Source organism: Berghia stephanieae, chromosome 3, assembly GCF_034508935.2.
Source record: "Berghia stephanieae isolate SIO BIC M18660-M18661 chromosome 3, UCSD_Bste_1.3, whole genome shotgun sequence".
Classification (NCBI taxonomy): Eukaryota; Metazoa; Mollusca; class Gastropoda; order Nudibranchia; family Aeolidiidae; genus Berghia; species Berghia stephanieae.
In genome coordinates this window covers 70,933,698-70,947,354 of record NC_088362.1, presented here as the reverse complement: position 1 = coordinate 70,947,354, position 13,657 = coordinate 70,933,698, and the positions used below count along the sequence as shown (strand labels likewise).

Genomic DNA, 13,657 nt, shown 5'->3' with positions numbered 1-13,657 from the left:
AGTTTTTCTCCGTCTACCTTGAAATCAAAACCAGATGATCAAAGCTCTGAACTGACATTAGATGTTTGAATATCTTGAGACTAAAGAATAAGAGGGCACGCTTATTTCTGAAGTTGACATCAGAGGTTTGATCAGCGGATTTACAAAAAACGCTACTTCAGAGGGTAGATCAACGGGCCATCGATATTCTTTGATTATTGGACAAAGTAAACAAACGCTGTTCTGTATTTCCACATCCAACCTTTATTTATTAATCAATGATAAAAGGCATAAAATTCAAAATCTGGGTAAGAATACAATTTTCTTGATATTTACAATACTATTATTTTATTATCAGTACTCCTTGAAACAAAGGGACTATAACATAACATGACTAATTTATTCGAAAGTCAATCATTTGGGTTTACCATTATTTGTTTGCTTGTATGTTTGTTTGTTTTTCTTTGTCTACTTGATCATATTGTTAGTTTGATACCTTTTCGCCACGTTTAGGTCATATCCGTTGATAATGTTACCTAAACAATACCAGTCTGAATCGACGTGTACATGAAGTATACATGTATATATCTGAACCCAGTTATGGGCCCAGTTAACATTTTTGTAATGGACAATATTTTGCGTCAGTTTTTGAGATTTCTATTACAACAATGAGTTCATAATAAATTGGGTTTTTAAACCTGCAAATAAGTTTCAAAGTTTCAAAGTTTATTTAATCTTAGGCTTTCGCCAATAAATCACACAATTTGATGACAACATACATGAAAGTGGAAAAAAATGGTTAATGGAACCAAAAACTAAACTGATACCATTAATAACCAGAAAAAAAAATACAACAATCGTAAAACCACCAATACGCACAATGATAATAATAATAATAATAATAATAATAATAATAATAATAATAATAATAATAATAATAATAATAATAATAATAATAATAATAATAATAATAATATTACCATCTTCATTACTACCACCACCATCATTATTACCACCACCACCACTACCATTATCACTACCACCATCACCATCATTATTACGTTTCCAATCAGTTTTTCTCGTTTTTTAAAATTTGATACAGACCTCCTTACTACTACGAAAATAAATTCCCATAGAACTACGAATTTTCGGCTAAAACCCGAGCTGTATATAATAACGGTTTTTAATTAAATAACATTTCTTGAAAACGAAGTTCTGGTGCCAGAGCTATCACATAAAGGAGTTAAAACATCCCCCCCCCCCCCACGTATTATAAGGACAAGCTGGTGATTTTTAAGGGTAATTAAAATGTCTACGATGTTATTACCCTGAAAACTACGAATTTTATTTTCCTATTTCAAGTAGGCAGGTCTGCTATGATAAGTATCAGTTCCATAGTCAAAATGCAATACAGTATTTATCTTATAAGGAAAGGTTAGAATTTCTTGACTTACCAAGTTTGAAATAGAGAAGAATTCGTGGGGATTTAATTAAGGTTTATAGATTGGTACATGGTCTGGATAGGATAGACTTTTCTGATTTTTTTTCATATTCTAATATTACTTTTACTAGAGGGGACAAGTTTAAGAGTTTTGTCTCAAGATGCAAAACAAACATAAGACAAATCTGGTTCGGTATTCGTATTGTCCAGAAATGGAACAGTTTGAGATTTGAAACAAAGAATGCAAAATCTATAGATTATTTCAAGGTGTTAGTATACAGGGAATTATATGATGGAAGATTTATATATGACGAATAATACTTGTTTGCACTGCTGTTACCATGGCTTTCAATCTTGTATGTATATATTATGCATTATTATATTATTATGGTTATCTTCTATATGCGTGTGTATGTATGTATGTATGTATGTATGTATGTATGTATGTATGTATTTGTGTGTGTGTGTGTGTGTGTGTGCTTTGCATGTTACGGTTAAAGATATATGTTTTTACACTACATATACATGAGTGCAATTAAGTTGAAATACTATCTTTACCACGTGTATCATTATTGTAATCTTTAATCAATAGATTTATGGCATTACTATTAATATTAAGGGCATTCAAGGGATTTTATCCTATTTTGCCCTATACCATATGTTATGTTATGTTATGTGTTTATACAACCGTCCAGACGTCGTCATCGACATCTCAGCGTTCCACTCTTGTAGAAACATGTCATTCAAGCGTTGTTTTAAAACCGCCAGAAAGTAATTTTCATTTTTCACATTTTGTTTAACCCAATAATGGCCCATTCCACTCCTATCCAGTAACTGCTTCACCAGGCTTACCCAAGTTGTTGTGTTTGGTTCATTAATATTCAATTGCACAAGTTCTTTGTATACTGCATGAGTGAATGAGCAATCATTACTTCCTGGGCGAATAAGCTTCAACCAATACTTAAAAACTTTCATTTTACTTTCAATATGCAAAGCGTACACCCCCAATTCCCCATAAACAAAACAGTTTGGTGTGCTGGACTTAACACATAGAATGGATTTAAGAAAACCGAGGTGAAATCTTTCAATTGGATCAGCTCTTCTTAAACTCCATATTTCTGCCCCATAATTCAGTATTGGTAAGATAGTACTATTGAACAGTTTCATTTGCATCTGTGGTAAAATTTCTGTGTTAGTATTAAAATACTTTCTTAGTGAGAACAGTGCTCTGGCTGAGCTTGTTACTTCTTGTGTACATTTTGCAAGCGACCCCGTTGCGCTAAAATGACAGCCTAGATACTTGAGTGACGAAATTACTTCAATACTTTTACCCCGATATGACCAGTTGTCTTGTTGTCCAGTTTTCCCTCCCTTTTTAGATACTACGACTTTTGTTTTACTGATATTTACCTTAATTCCCCATTGCGTACAATATTCTTGTAAACAGTCTAAACCGTTCTGCAAACCCTCTTTTGGTTCACTGATTATTGCATCACTTAATTTACTTCCAAGATCATTAACAAACAGCGAAAACAAAAGTGGCGAAGTGCTGTCACCCTGTAATAATCCGCTGTTTGATTAAAACAATTGTTGTTGACCAGCTCAACCTTTGAATACATATTTTTAAATAGCTTGACAAATTTTGAGCTCACACCGGATTTGATCAATTTTGTAAACAATGCGGATCTGACAATAAAGTCATATGCTTTTTCATAGTCGATAACCGCACAATGTAGCTTCTTCCCTTTAGATAACAATATCTCGATAAGTCCGTGTAAAACAAAAAGGCAATCTGCTGTGCTCCTTTCCTTTCTAAATCCATATTGTACCTCGTTTTACACATTCTCTCCCTCCACCAATACATTTAGTCAGTCAGTCATCACTCTTGTAAACAGTTTTCCCATACAACACACTATTTTTATCCCTCTGTAATTGTTCACATCTCTTTCATCTCCCTTTTTAAAAATCGGCAATATTCTACCCTGGCTCCATATCAAGGGGAAATATTCTAATTCTAGTATCTTATTGAAAATTGATAAAATCAGTAATTTGATTTGTGTATTTCCATTAATGATAAATTCATTCAACATATGATCCACACCAGTAGCTTTGCCACGTTTAAGAGCCTTAATTGATTTTTGTAGTTCACCCATCTCGATTGGCTTATCTAAAATGTCTATATTTATAATATTTCTTCCCACATCATTCACAACCTCTGCAATCTCCGCTCTAACCATCTCCCCAACCCCTGATTCTTTATTAGCTAAAGTTTTAAAATGGTCGAGGTTTATATCTGGCAGCTCTCTTCGTGATACTGAATTTCTTTATCCAATAATTGCTGCGCTTTTTTGCGACTTTCTTTTGTTAATCCTACATACCTTCCTGTATTTATTCCTTTCCTTACATATCATTGTCCTGCTTTCCCCTGTCCCCGTCTCTATAAACGTATGTGCTCACAGTGAATGCTTTGCGTTGGATATGACAAGCTTGGTTATACCACGGTGCTTTCTTTCTTCTCGCTTTCTTTTGTTTATCCCCTCTCCCCCACCTATACTAACTACATGATCTATCCCTGCTTCTGTTAAAATATCTGTTAACTCGACTATATTGCCCTCTAATACCTCTGGATCTGTGTTAGTTTGTACCAAATAATTATTAGATTCCCCACCTTATTATGACACACTTCTGTATTTAATAATGTAACGTAATTCTCCTTCTTATCCTCTTTCCATTTTGTCAACATAACCCCATCTAAACCGTCACTTACATCCCGTCTATGCTCACTATTATTTAATTTCCAAGTAAACGATTTTATCTTATGATCTGACATTTCATTTGTTCCATGGACGTTAAAACCACACACATTTAATATAACCCGCTAATTGCAAATAACATAGTCGATTGTACTTTCTCCTTTTTTACGTCGATAATCCATTTTTTCCAGCCCAGTGACATGGTCGAGATTGGTGGATATTTATTGTTGACACAACACTTTTAAATCATATCAGCTACTATTGTTTAATTTGTCGACCTGCACCGATAATTTATTTTTTAACCCAAGATATGGAGGGGATTGGTGGATAATCGGAAGCCTGAATTAGCAATTTTTGTTTGTTTTGTATGTATAACTCATTATTTTGTACTTTGACACCGCTTCAACACTTTTAGGTTATATCAAGTGCTATTTTCCCCAAATTATACGATCTACATCGAACGATAATCTATTTGAAAACATTGATAAGGCGGAGGTTAGTGGAAATTTGATGACACATCCGGTTTAGATCATATCAGCTGCTATTTAAAAAAAAAAAGAAAGATATATCTCCATTAATAATCACGGCTGTGATTGGTGGATACATGATGACGAGATAGGATTAAAACGATCCTTTCTTTTGTTTCAACTAGTCGAGTGGCCTCGTACGATATAAGATTATTTATTTGGTATTGGCATTGGTTTAACTCTCTCCTTACCATTCATTTTTAGAATTTTCCCAAAAATTCACACCCACCCAACACAATCATAGACTTTTCCTAATCAAGCAAAAAAGTAACAAGTGTATTCTATACAGAATGTTGTTCAACAAAATGATGTCCTAATACAGTGTTTAGTATTATTTATAGCTGTAATCAAAGCATTTCTTTACATTTTATGATGTACAAGAGAAATTAGAATGAGAAAACTGTTGGTTGAATCGTAACGAATGTGACGATTTTCCTATGCTTGGTAAGGAGAGGGTAAACATGTCTTTTACCGACCGTGCTCATCGATCGGATGGGTGACAATCGTATACAACCCCAAGGTCAACGTCCTCCACCCCTAGTATCACCTCTCATCCGACTCAAACCATATTGAATGCAAATGTCAAAATATTTGAGGTGCCACATCACTGCATCCGAGTAATACTGATTTACTAACCCCTTTAAACTAAAGTTCGATTCATTTCAAATGGTACATAATATGATCTTTCTTTTTGACTCGCAAAAATCTATTTGTTTTTTAATGAGATAGATTCATTAATTTTACATCCCTTCATTCGACTTTACATTGGTTAATGAATAAAGTAAAAAAACTGTTCTGTAATCCTATATCCAAGTTTTACTTATTAATAAATGATAAATGGCATGGAATTAAAAATCTGTGTAAGAGTGCATTTTTTTCTTAATATATATGATACTAATATTATTTAATTATCAGTACTTTATAACATTTCTTATTGTCCGAAGGTCATTGGGTTTTTCCATTGTTTGTTTCTCTTTTTCCTTTGTCTATTTGATCATATTGTTAATTTGAAATCGTTTCACCACGTTTAGGTCATAGCCATTGCTATTTTTATCTAAATGATATCGATTTGAGTCGATAATCTATTTTAACCCAGTGACATGGTCCAGTTTGATAGATATTTGATGATATCATTTTAGAACACATCATCTGCTTTTACCCCAAAAACTTATCGATCTGAATTGATGATATATTTTTAGCCGAGTCACATGTATTTCGTATTAGTATTAGCTGTTATTTTTCTGACCAGCCGACCAGTACACCCAATAAGTAAGGCATGCAGCTTTTAGGCAGAGCGCGTTTTCATACAAAAAGCATATGTCAAATGCGTTGTAATACATTAAATGATGAAGAACTACTTTCTCGTGCACTCTATTTCCTACGCGTAGTGACACACCTATGGGAAACATATGTGCTGAGGCATCAGCTTTAACATCCTTCTTTCAAATCCATAGCTTATAAGTGGCATAGTAGGAATTGATTGATACTTGATGACGTAATATGACCGAAACGTCCGGGAAGTTATTCTGTTTGGGTTTTTTGTTTGTTTTGTTTTGTCTATTTGATCATGTTGATAATCTGACACAATTTCAACACTTTTCGGTTACAGCTCGTATTTTTTCCCAAAATCGTAACGATCTTTATCGATAATCTGCTTTTTAGCGCAATGGTATGGTAGAGTGTGTTGGACATTTGATGAAAAAGCACTTTTGGGTCATGTTGCCTGTAATTTAACAAATTGTATCGATCCGCATGATAAATCTATTTTTTTTTAGTTCAGCGACATGATTGGTGGATATATTATGACGTAATAGGATTGTAACGGTCCTTATTTTTCTTATTTCGATCTGTCGAGTGGTCTTATACCATACAATGTGTGATTAAGTTTGTTTGTTTTTGATTTTACGACGCTTGCAACAAATTTAGGTTATATCAGCGCCAGTAAAAAGGAAGAAAATGGGATAGACAAATTCTAGAATTACAATCAAAGCACCCAAGAAAAAAAAGACAAAGTGGAACTGGGAAAGAATATGGATCAGATGAAGATTTCAAGAGCATATCACCAATGTACTAAGTTTGAAATCACCTAAAAGTCCCATCCAGATACCAGCACAGGATCCAAGAGGAATACACTCAAATGTTTACATTCAAAATAACAAATATAACAATACATAACAGAGAGATGATTTACAAGGAAAAAAATATCTCCCAAAACAATAACTATAAATTTGACTGTTTCCCCTCCTAGCCAAGGATTCCGGCCAGGGCAAGGACAAAACCAAGTAATCTCATTCCAAGAAAAAGGCAGAAACCAATGTTGGAAACAGGTACAGCGGGATTGAAGACACAGCAAGTACTTCCCTGCCCACTATGGGAGTTCGGGAACCCCACCCAGGATGTATGATTGTTTCCCATGTATGGGTGACGACTTAACAATTTAACAGATTGTGGTCATCGGTCAGCTGCGTGCAAATCGCATTTCACGGAAAACTTTTCTCCCTTCTCCGAAACCTGAATTAGCAATTTATGCTTGCTTTATATGTATAAGTTATTTAAATATAACACAATTACATCGCTTTTAGCTAATATCAAGTGCTATATATTTTTTTCCAAATTAAATGGATCTGCATCGAACGATATATGCTTTTTAGTTCAGTAACAAGGTTAAAATTTGGCGGATACTTGATGATGCAATAATCAAATATGGCTAACAAGAAATGATGTCGTTGAAATATGGCGGACTGAAAGTAATATAATCATAGTGGCACCTACAGCTGTAGCGTAAAAAAAAAATGTTTGTACTCGTACTATCGATCTAAATCGAACGATAAACATATATTTTTTCCAGTAACATGGTGGAAAAAAGGAGATATTCAGAGCCATTGAGCCCATGGAGCTGGAATTTATCCGGAAACGGACAATAGCCCTTGCTTGCTACCCTTTTCATAGGACGCTATCGCAACTTAGTTTCCGCTAGAACAAACAGACCCGGCCACCAATTACTGCTGGGTGGACAAGGGGTCCAAAAAAATAAATCTTGACTGCAACCGGGATCGATCGGGGGTCCCAAAAGCTCAGTTGATAGAACATTCACTCGCTTCAACATGAGGTTGGTGGATATTTGATGATGGTTTGGTCATACCATCTATCATTTCCTTCCAACTGATCGATCTGCATCGATTATTTATTATAAATTCAGTGACATGATATAGATTGATGGATACATTGATGACGTTATAGAATTAATTGAAACATTCCCTTTTCTTGTTAAACCTGTCGACCGGTCTCTTATCCTTCGATGTACGATTTTCCCCCCGAGTATAGGTGATGAGTTAGCGTGTTTTCCCATGATGATTATTTGTCAGATAGGTAACAATCATAATATTACCTGTCCAAGAATTGGTAGCAATTGTTTGAAACGCGTTTACTTTTTCACTCCCCAGAAACACGAATAAACATTTTTTTTGTTCATTTTGTTTGTAATCTTGGATCATTTTGGCGTGATATACGCGGCTATTAAAAAAATTATATCGATCTCCACTAAACGATAATTTATCTATAGAACAGTAAAATTAGGTGCCGCAAACGTAAACAAAGGTCTAGAAGCACATGGCAAACCACATGTTCCTGTCTTGACAGCTCACGTTCCAATGTAAATAATAGAAAAAAATAACCTTTAAAATTTGGCTGTTAGGTGGCAAAAGAAACACATATTCATAAATACTCGATCATGCATCAAATAATGTCTAGATATGGATATTTTATGGAACAAAAGGTAAAATTTATCAAAAGTTACAGTCTATCTATTTTTAGACCAGAGCAAATTATTGCGCTGGTGTGAACAAAACGAGAATTATTCGGAGCCTGATTTTCAGAATAATTTAGTCTTTTATTATTATTTCTGCAACTGTTAGATTTTATGTAAACATATTTTCAATACTGAAAGTGTATTGCCTACAACTCAAACTACAAAATTGGGAGACCTATATTGTGCGTAAATTTTTCCGGTCCCTAACGAAAATCACTAGCAACTTGTTATTGTTTACGTTTGGGGCACCTAATTATACTGATCTATATTAGATCAGCAACAGGGCTAATATTGGTTGATAACACGATACTTAGTGGAGTAATAGGATTGAAGCGAGCCGCTCTTTTGTTTTTCATCCTGGGAAAGTATGGCGAACAGAAGCGATAAACAGTAATCGATATGACTCCCACAGAATACCTATGCATTAAAAAAAAAATCATCGTCATAGAATTTGTCTTTTGATAAACATTATACATAAAAAGTACGTTCTGAGAAAAAAAAATCTAATATCATTCAACAAGACAGTTTAATTGCAAGACTAGTGCTGTAACCCCTGAGCGTTTATTTCAAAATCACAGCTGTGCAATTGTGTCCTATCTACCTCAATAAATCAAAAGATCTAGAGATTAACGGTATTTTCTAGCAAAAATAGGACAGAATCAGCAATCTAGTGAGGCATTTCAATTCAATACGGTATTAAATAGGCGTGAACCTGATGTCTAAAATTAGATTTTAAGTGTTATAACCTTTTGATCGATAAACGCCTTTATAGTGGTAATTAAGATTTTTTTCCCTTCAATTTCAAATAACATGTTTTCAATATTCTGCTTATGTTGACTTTATCGTCAATTTACTTTCTATCTAGATGATTCTGACATAATACCATTTGAGGCAGTGGGTCACATATTTACCTTGCCAATTGAGCGTTGATATCATGTTCGTACTTGTTTATGTGTCGTATGTTTATATGTTTGTGTGTGTGTGTGTGTGTGTGTGTGTGTGCGCGCGCGCGTGTTTAGTGTGGGCTTGTGTTTGTGTGTGAGCACGTGTGTTAAATGATTGCAAGTCTGCATCTAACACTTACAATAGCGCTATAAAGATACATTAAAATAAATGTATATAATGTGAGAATGTACTTAAAGGTTAAAAACTATAACAGTCAGATGGTCTAGGTTTGGGATATCAGGGGCGTGGCTTAATGGTTGATTTGGTGCCTGGCACCGCATCCATCTTTTAAAAATGCAATACAGAATATTGAAAAAAAAAAACAAACTGAGAAATGGTATATACCGCCTTTTACTTATTTGAATTAGTCTTTTCTTTAATTTTTTTCTTTCATGTGTGTTTACAAGTATAGCATGTTTTAAGTCATTTTCTTCTGATTCTGGCACCACCTTATACTGTAAGCATGCCACGCCACTGGCTTTATCCTCATCCATAATATAATGCCTTATAACATCTCTCATTGAAAATAATAAATTTTATTTTGTATCTCTTACTTGAGACACCTACGTGATCAGAATTATTCAAAGATATCGTTATGAACCCATTGTTTCAGTAGATGACATCGGTTCGGATCGATATTTATTTTTGTTTAAACGGTAAATTTTACAGTTTGCCATCGTTTTATTTTTCAAAAAATATTTAGTCATAAAAAATCTATGTTTTGTGTATCTCACGGGTTTACCTACGTTTACACATTAAACAAAACAAAACTAACATTTTACTGTTGCATGCAATATTGATTGATCAATAGCTGAATCTAATGTTTACCCACTAAGCTATTAATACTATATGTTTATTTATGATTATAAAATGTGACTCACCACCCCAAATGGTTATTTATCATTTTGGGGTGAAATAGGTAATAAAAAGTGCACTTAATTTTTTCATGGTCAAAAATATGAAACGTTTACTTTTTCAGTTTCACGAAATAATATCGATTCTCCTCAACAAACATAATCTAAACATCTCCCAAGTCCCGTTTTATTTTTTATTAATCAACCCGACATAATACCATTTTGAGACTTTGGGCCATAATACTAAAAGATTTGTTTTCTACCCTATGTCCCATATGGTGGTTATCACATAGATAATCATACAAATCCTATTTATTTATTACTTTGATGACATTTTACAGAAATACTATGATGTTGTACTACAATGGAAAAAAGTAGAAAAGGAAATCAAACACCGATAAATACCATATTTATCTATAGAATTACAAATAATCGAAGCCAATAATCCTTTTCCATTTTTTTCATTGTAGTACAATATCAAAGTGTTTCTGTAAATTTTTGTTCTCATTTTCTTTGTGTATTTATCAACATAAGAAACTATCATCTCCGACTATTCTTAATTTTAGTCCTGGAGTCTACTATTTTTTAATATACCATGGGACATTTATATTTTTAAAAGTAACAATTCTAAATCTGTTTCCTGATGAAACACTGCCTGAACGGTATTTCAGTTTACGCATTCACTTACCTTTTTTCCTGGTCTTATATGAAGCCAATAAGATCTAATTAGATTATTCGTGAAAAAAATCTGAAATGATCTAAATATGCAAAATATTTAGCACACGATTGATAACAAACTTCACTACATTTTATTTATTTTGATCTGTCCAGTGAAGTTTGATATCAATCGTATTGGTAAATTACCTCATGTTGAAGCGAGTGAATATTCTATCAACTGTGCTTGGCATGTCAGAGATATAAATATTGAAGAAAGTTGGTGCTAAAACTGAAACATGCAAAAACATTATGTACAACATTCTGGTCTCCTTGATGAAATATCATGCACCAATCTGACATACATCGAGGTTAAAAGATTGACGTTTTCCTAGCTCGTAACCTCCCGTAGTTGCCGGCAATAATATCCTATGAATGAGTACTATACGGTGTTCCAATTGTTTCAATGCTTACTATATACTGGAATATTACAGAACCGGTGTTTGTTGTTTGGTTGCAAAATTATTCCTTCTTTCAGTCTTCTACAAGAAAATAGGTCGTCCGCTGTAATCAAATCTTAACAAAATCAGAGAGAAATTTGATTGAGATATTTCTTCCTCACTTTATTTATGCCATACAATTATTCAGCGTTAAAGAGTAAGTGTCGGCTACTTGCTTAGTATTTGATCGAGATATCGGCACCTGCAATTTACCGAGAATTCGCGGCTCTAATAAGATGGAAAGGGGAGACACTCATTGGTTGCCAGTCAAAAAGCTAGCTAGTTCATTGCAAACTCAATAATGACATCATTACATGCTTAGTAATATCTAACATGGCAGTGCAGAAATTTATAGACAATACATTTTGTCAATGCACTTACTTAGTCAACTAACGTAAGGAATATATTGCATTCATAAAATATAATGAATTCTGACTATTTAGAGGTATATACTTTTCATTAATAAAATTGCTACTAAAATCTCTAATAATGATAAAAAAATAATACACCACAACAATCGTCGTCGACATCATCATCATCATCATCATCATCATCATCATCATCATCATCATCATCATCATCATCATCATATCTAGTATTATAATATTGAAAACATGATAATCAATGTTCCTTTCAAAAACTACCTTTCTTAAATCTCTTCTATTACGCTTTTAATTCATTTTGTGTGTCTGACATCTTGGTCATAATACCTTATTGAAGCAGTGGGACAATATCGTGAATATGTGACCTTTTATTTTATAGAGCGCATGATCAACGTTATCCCAAAGACAACAGCAACATTCGGGACTTGAACAATGAACCTAGAGGTCAGGAGCCGAGTGACATACCACAAAAAATCAGCACACGATGTGATAGATAGGTCTTAAGTCATATATCAGTCATATCTTCAAATTTCAATAAATTGGATAGATTTGAAATCTAAAGCTATTTTTCGTTTCATCGTCAGATGTAAAACGATAAACAGAAATCATTTTTTCACCCGGCGATAGTTAATCGCGCATGAGATGATATCCACTTCAACAATTTACCCCTGAGCACTTCCTTTCCATTTTATCCTTTATCATTGTTGAAAATCACTAATCGATTAATCCTGGAATATTAGATTGTATTGGAAATAAAAATCAACTCATACAAATCACACTAGAATGGGCGAAAATTCAAATTCCTAAGATTTTCAACAACACGTCAAGGCCTTGATGTAAACGAGGTTCATACATATTCTTTGTCTAGGTACCATAGTGACCTTGATGTCCGATACCAAACAAAAATTAGAATTGGGACATTTTACAGCAAATGCAATGAACCCCCCCCCCCCCCTTTATGTCTCTCTCTCTCTCTCTCTCTCTCTCTCTCTCTCTCTCTCTCTCTCTCTCTCTCTCTCTCCCTCTCTCCAAGAGGAACGGAAATACCAGCTAACTAAGCCATGAACGCATTTTTCACGGTGTCTGATCAGGGAAAATAATTTAGGACGACAACCAACGATACTAAACAATTTGATAAGCAGGAACCTTAAACACATAAAATGTCAACATAAAATAGACTCAACAGAAGACCTTCTAAGATTCACGACAAAAGACCATTGAAGGTGGAAGGATCTTACACAGAGGAAAGAAGAGGTGACTGAGGTGTCCCAGTCGTATTACTAAGAAACGAAAGGCGCTATGTCGAGTAAGTCAGGATTGATTAAGCCATAAATTCAATTTTAAGCAAATTATTAATTCCCACCTTATACCCTTTTTAGACGATTGGTCACATGTTTGAGTACGACCGATTGCGAATCGGATAGTTGAATATAACATTTTAAATTGCAATCCAATTGTGAACATTATCTTCCTGTGAAAATCAACGATATTTGTTTCTCTTTCTCTTTTATTGGTTATTCATTCCGCGCTGCGTGAGGGGCAACAGGTTTAATCGATTACATTTGGTAATTGTTATGAATAGATCAGAGATACTCCGTATCACGCGGTCACATATGTGCTAATCGTTCTTTATATAAACCTGTTGGCAACAGTCTTGGACTCATTCTCTTCGGCTGATTCTTACAATAAAAGTGGTGTTTGCACAAGGTAGTTAATTTGTTAACGTTTTTAAAGGAAATACTAGGGTTGAAAGTTTATGTGAGGCTCATTTTAATCGACAGATGTTTGAAGGACGAATTTTCTGGTAAAAATT

General features: G+C 34.0%; 1 protein-coding gene across 2 annotated transcripts in view; it reads left to right on the top strand.

Annotated features, from left to right (window-relative positions):
• The window catches only part of LOC144968362 (snake venom 5'-nucleotidase-like), a 35,896-nt gene continuing 22,239 nt past the window's right edge, over nt 1-13,657 (top strand). The window contains exon 1 of one of the 2 annotated variants that reach the window (XM_078906639.1): nt 1-287. In XM_078906639.1, coding sequence (XP_078762765.1) covers nt 258-287 — 30 coding nt within the window. In that variant the 5' untranslated portion in view covers nt 1-257. Of the gene's footprint in view, nt 288-13,276; nt 13,552-13,657 lie in introns of those variants that run through there. The other variant, XM_078906640.1, reaches the window with a different exon arrangement.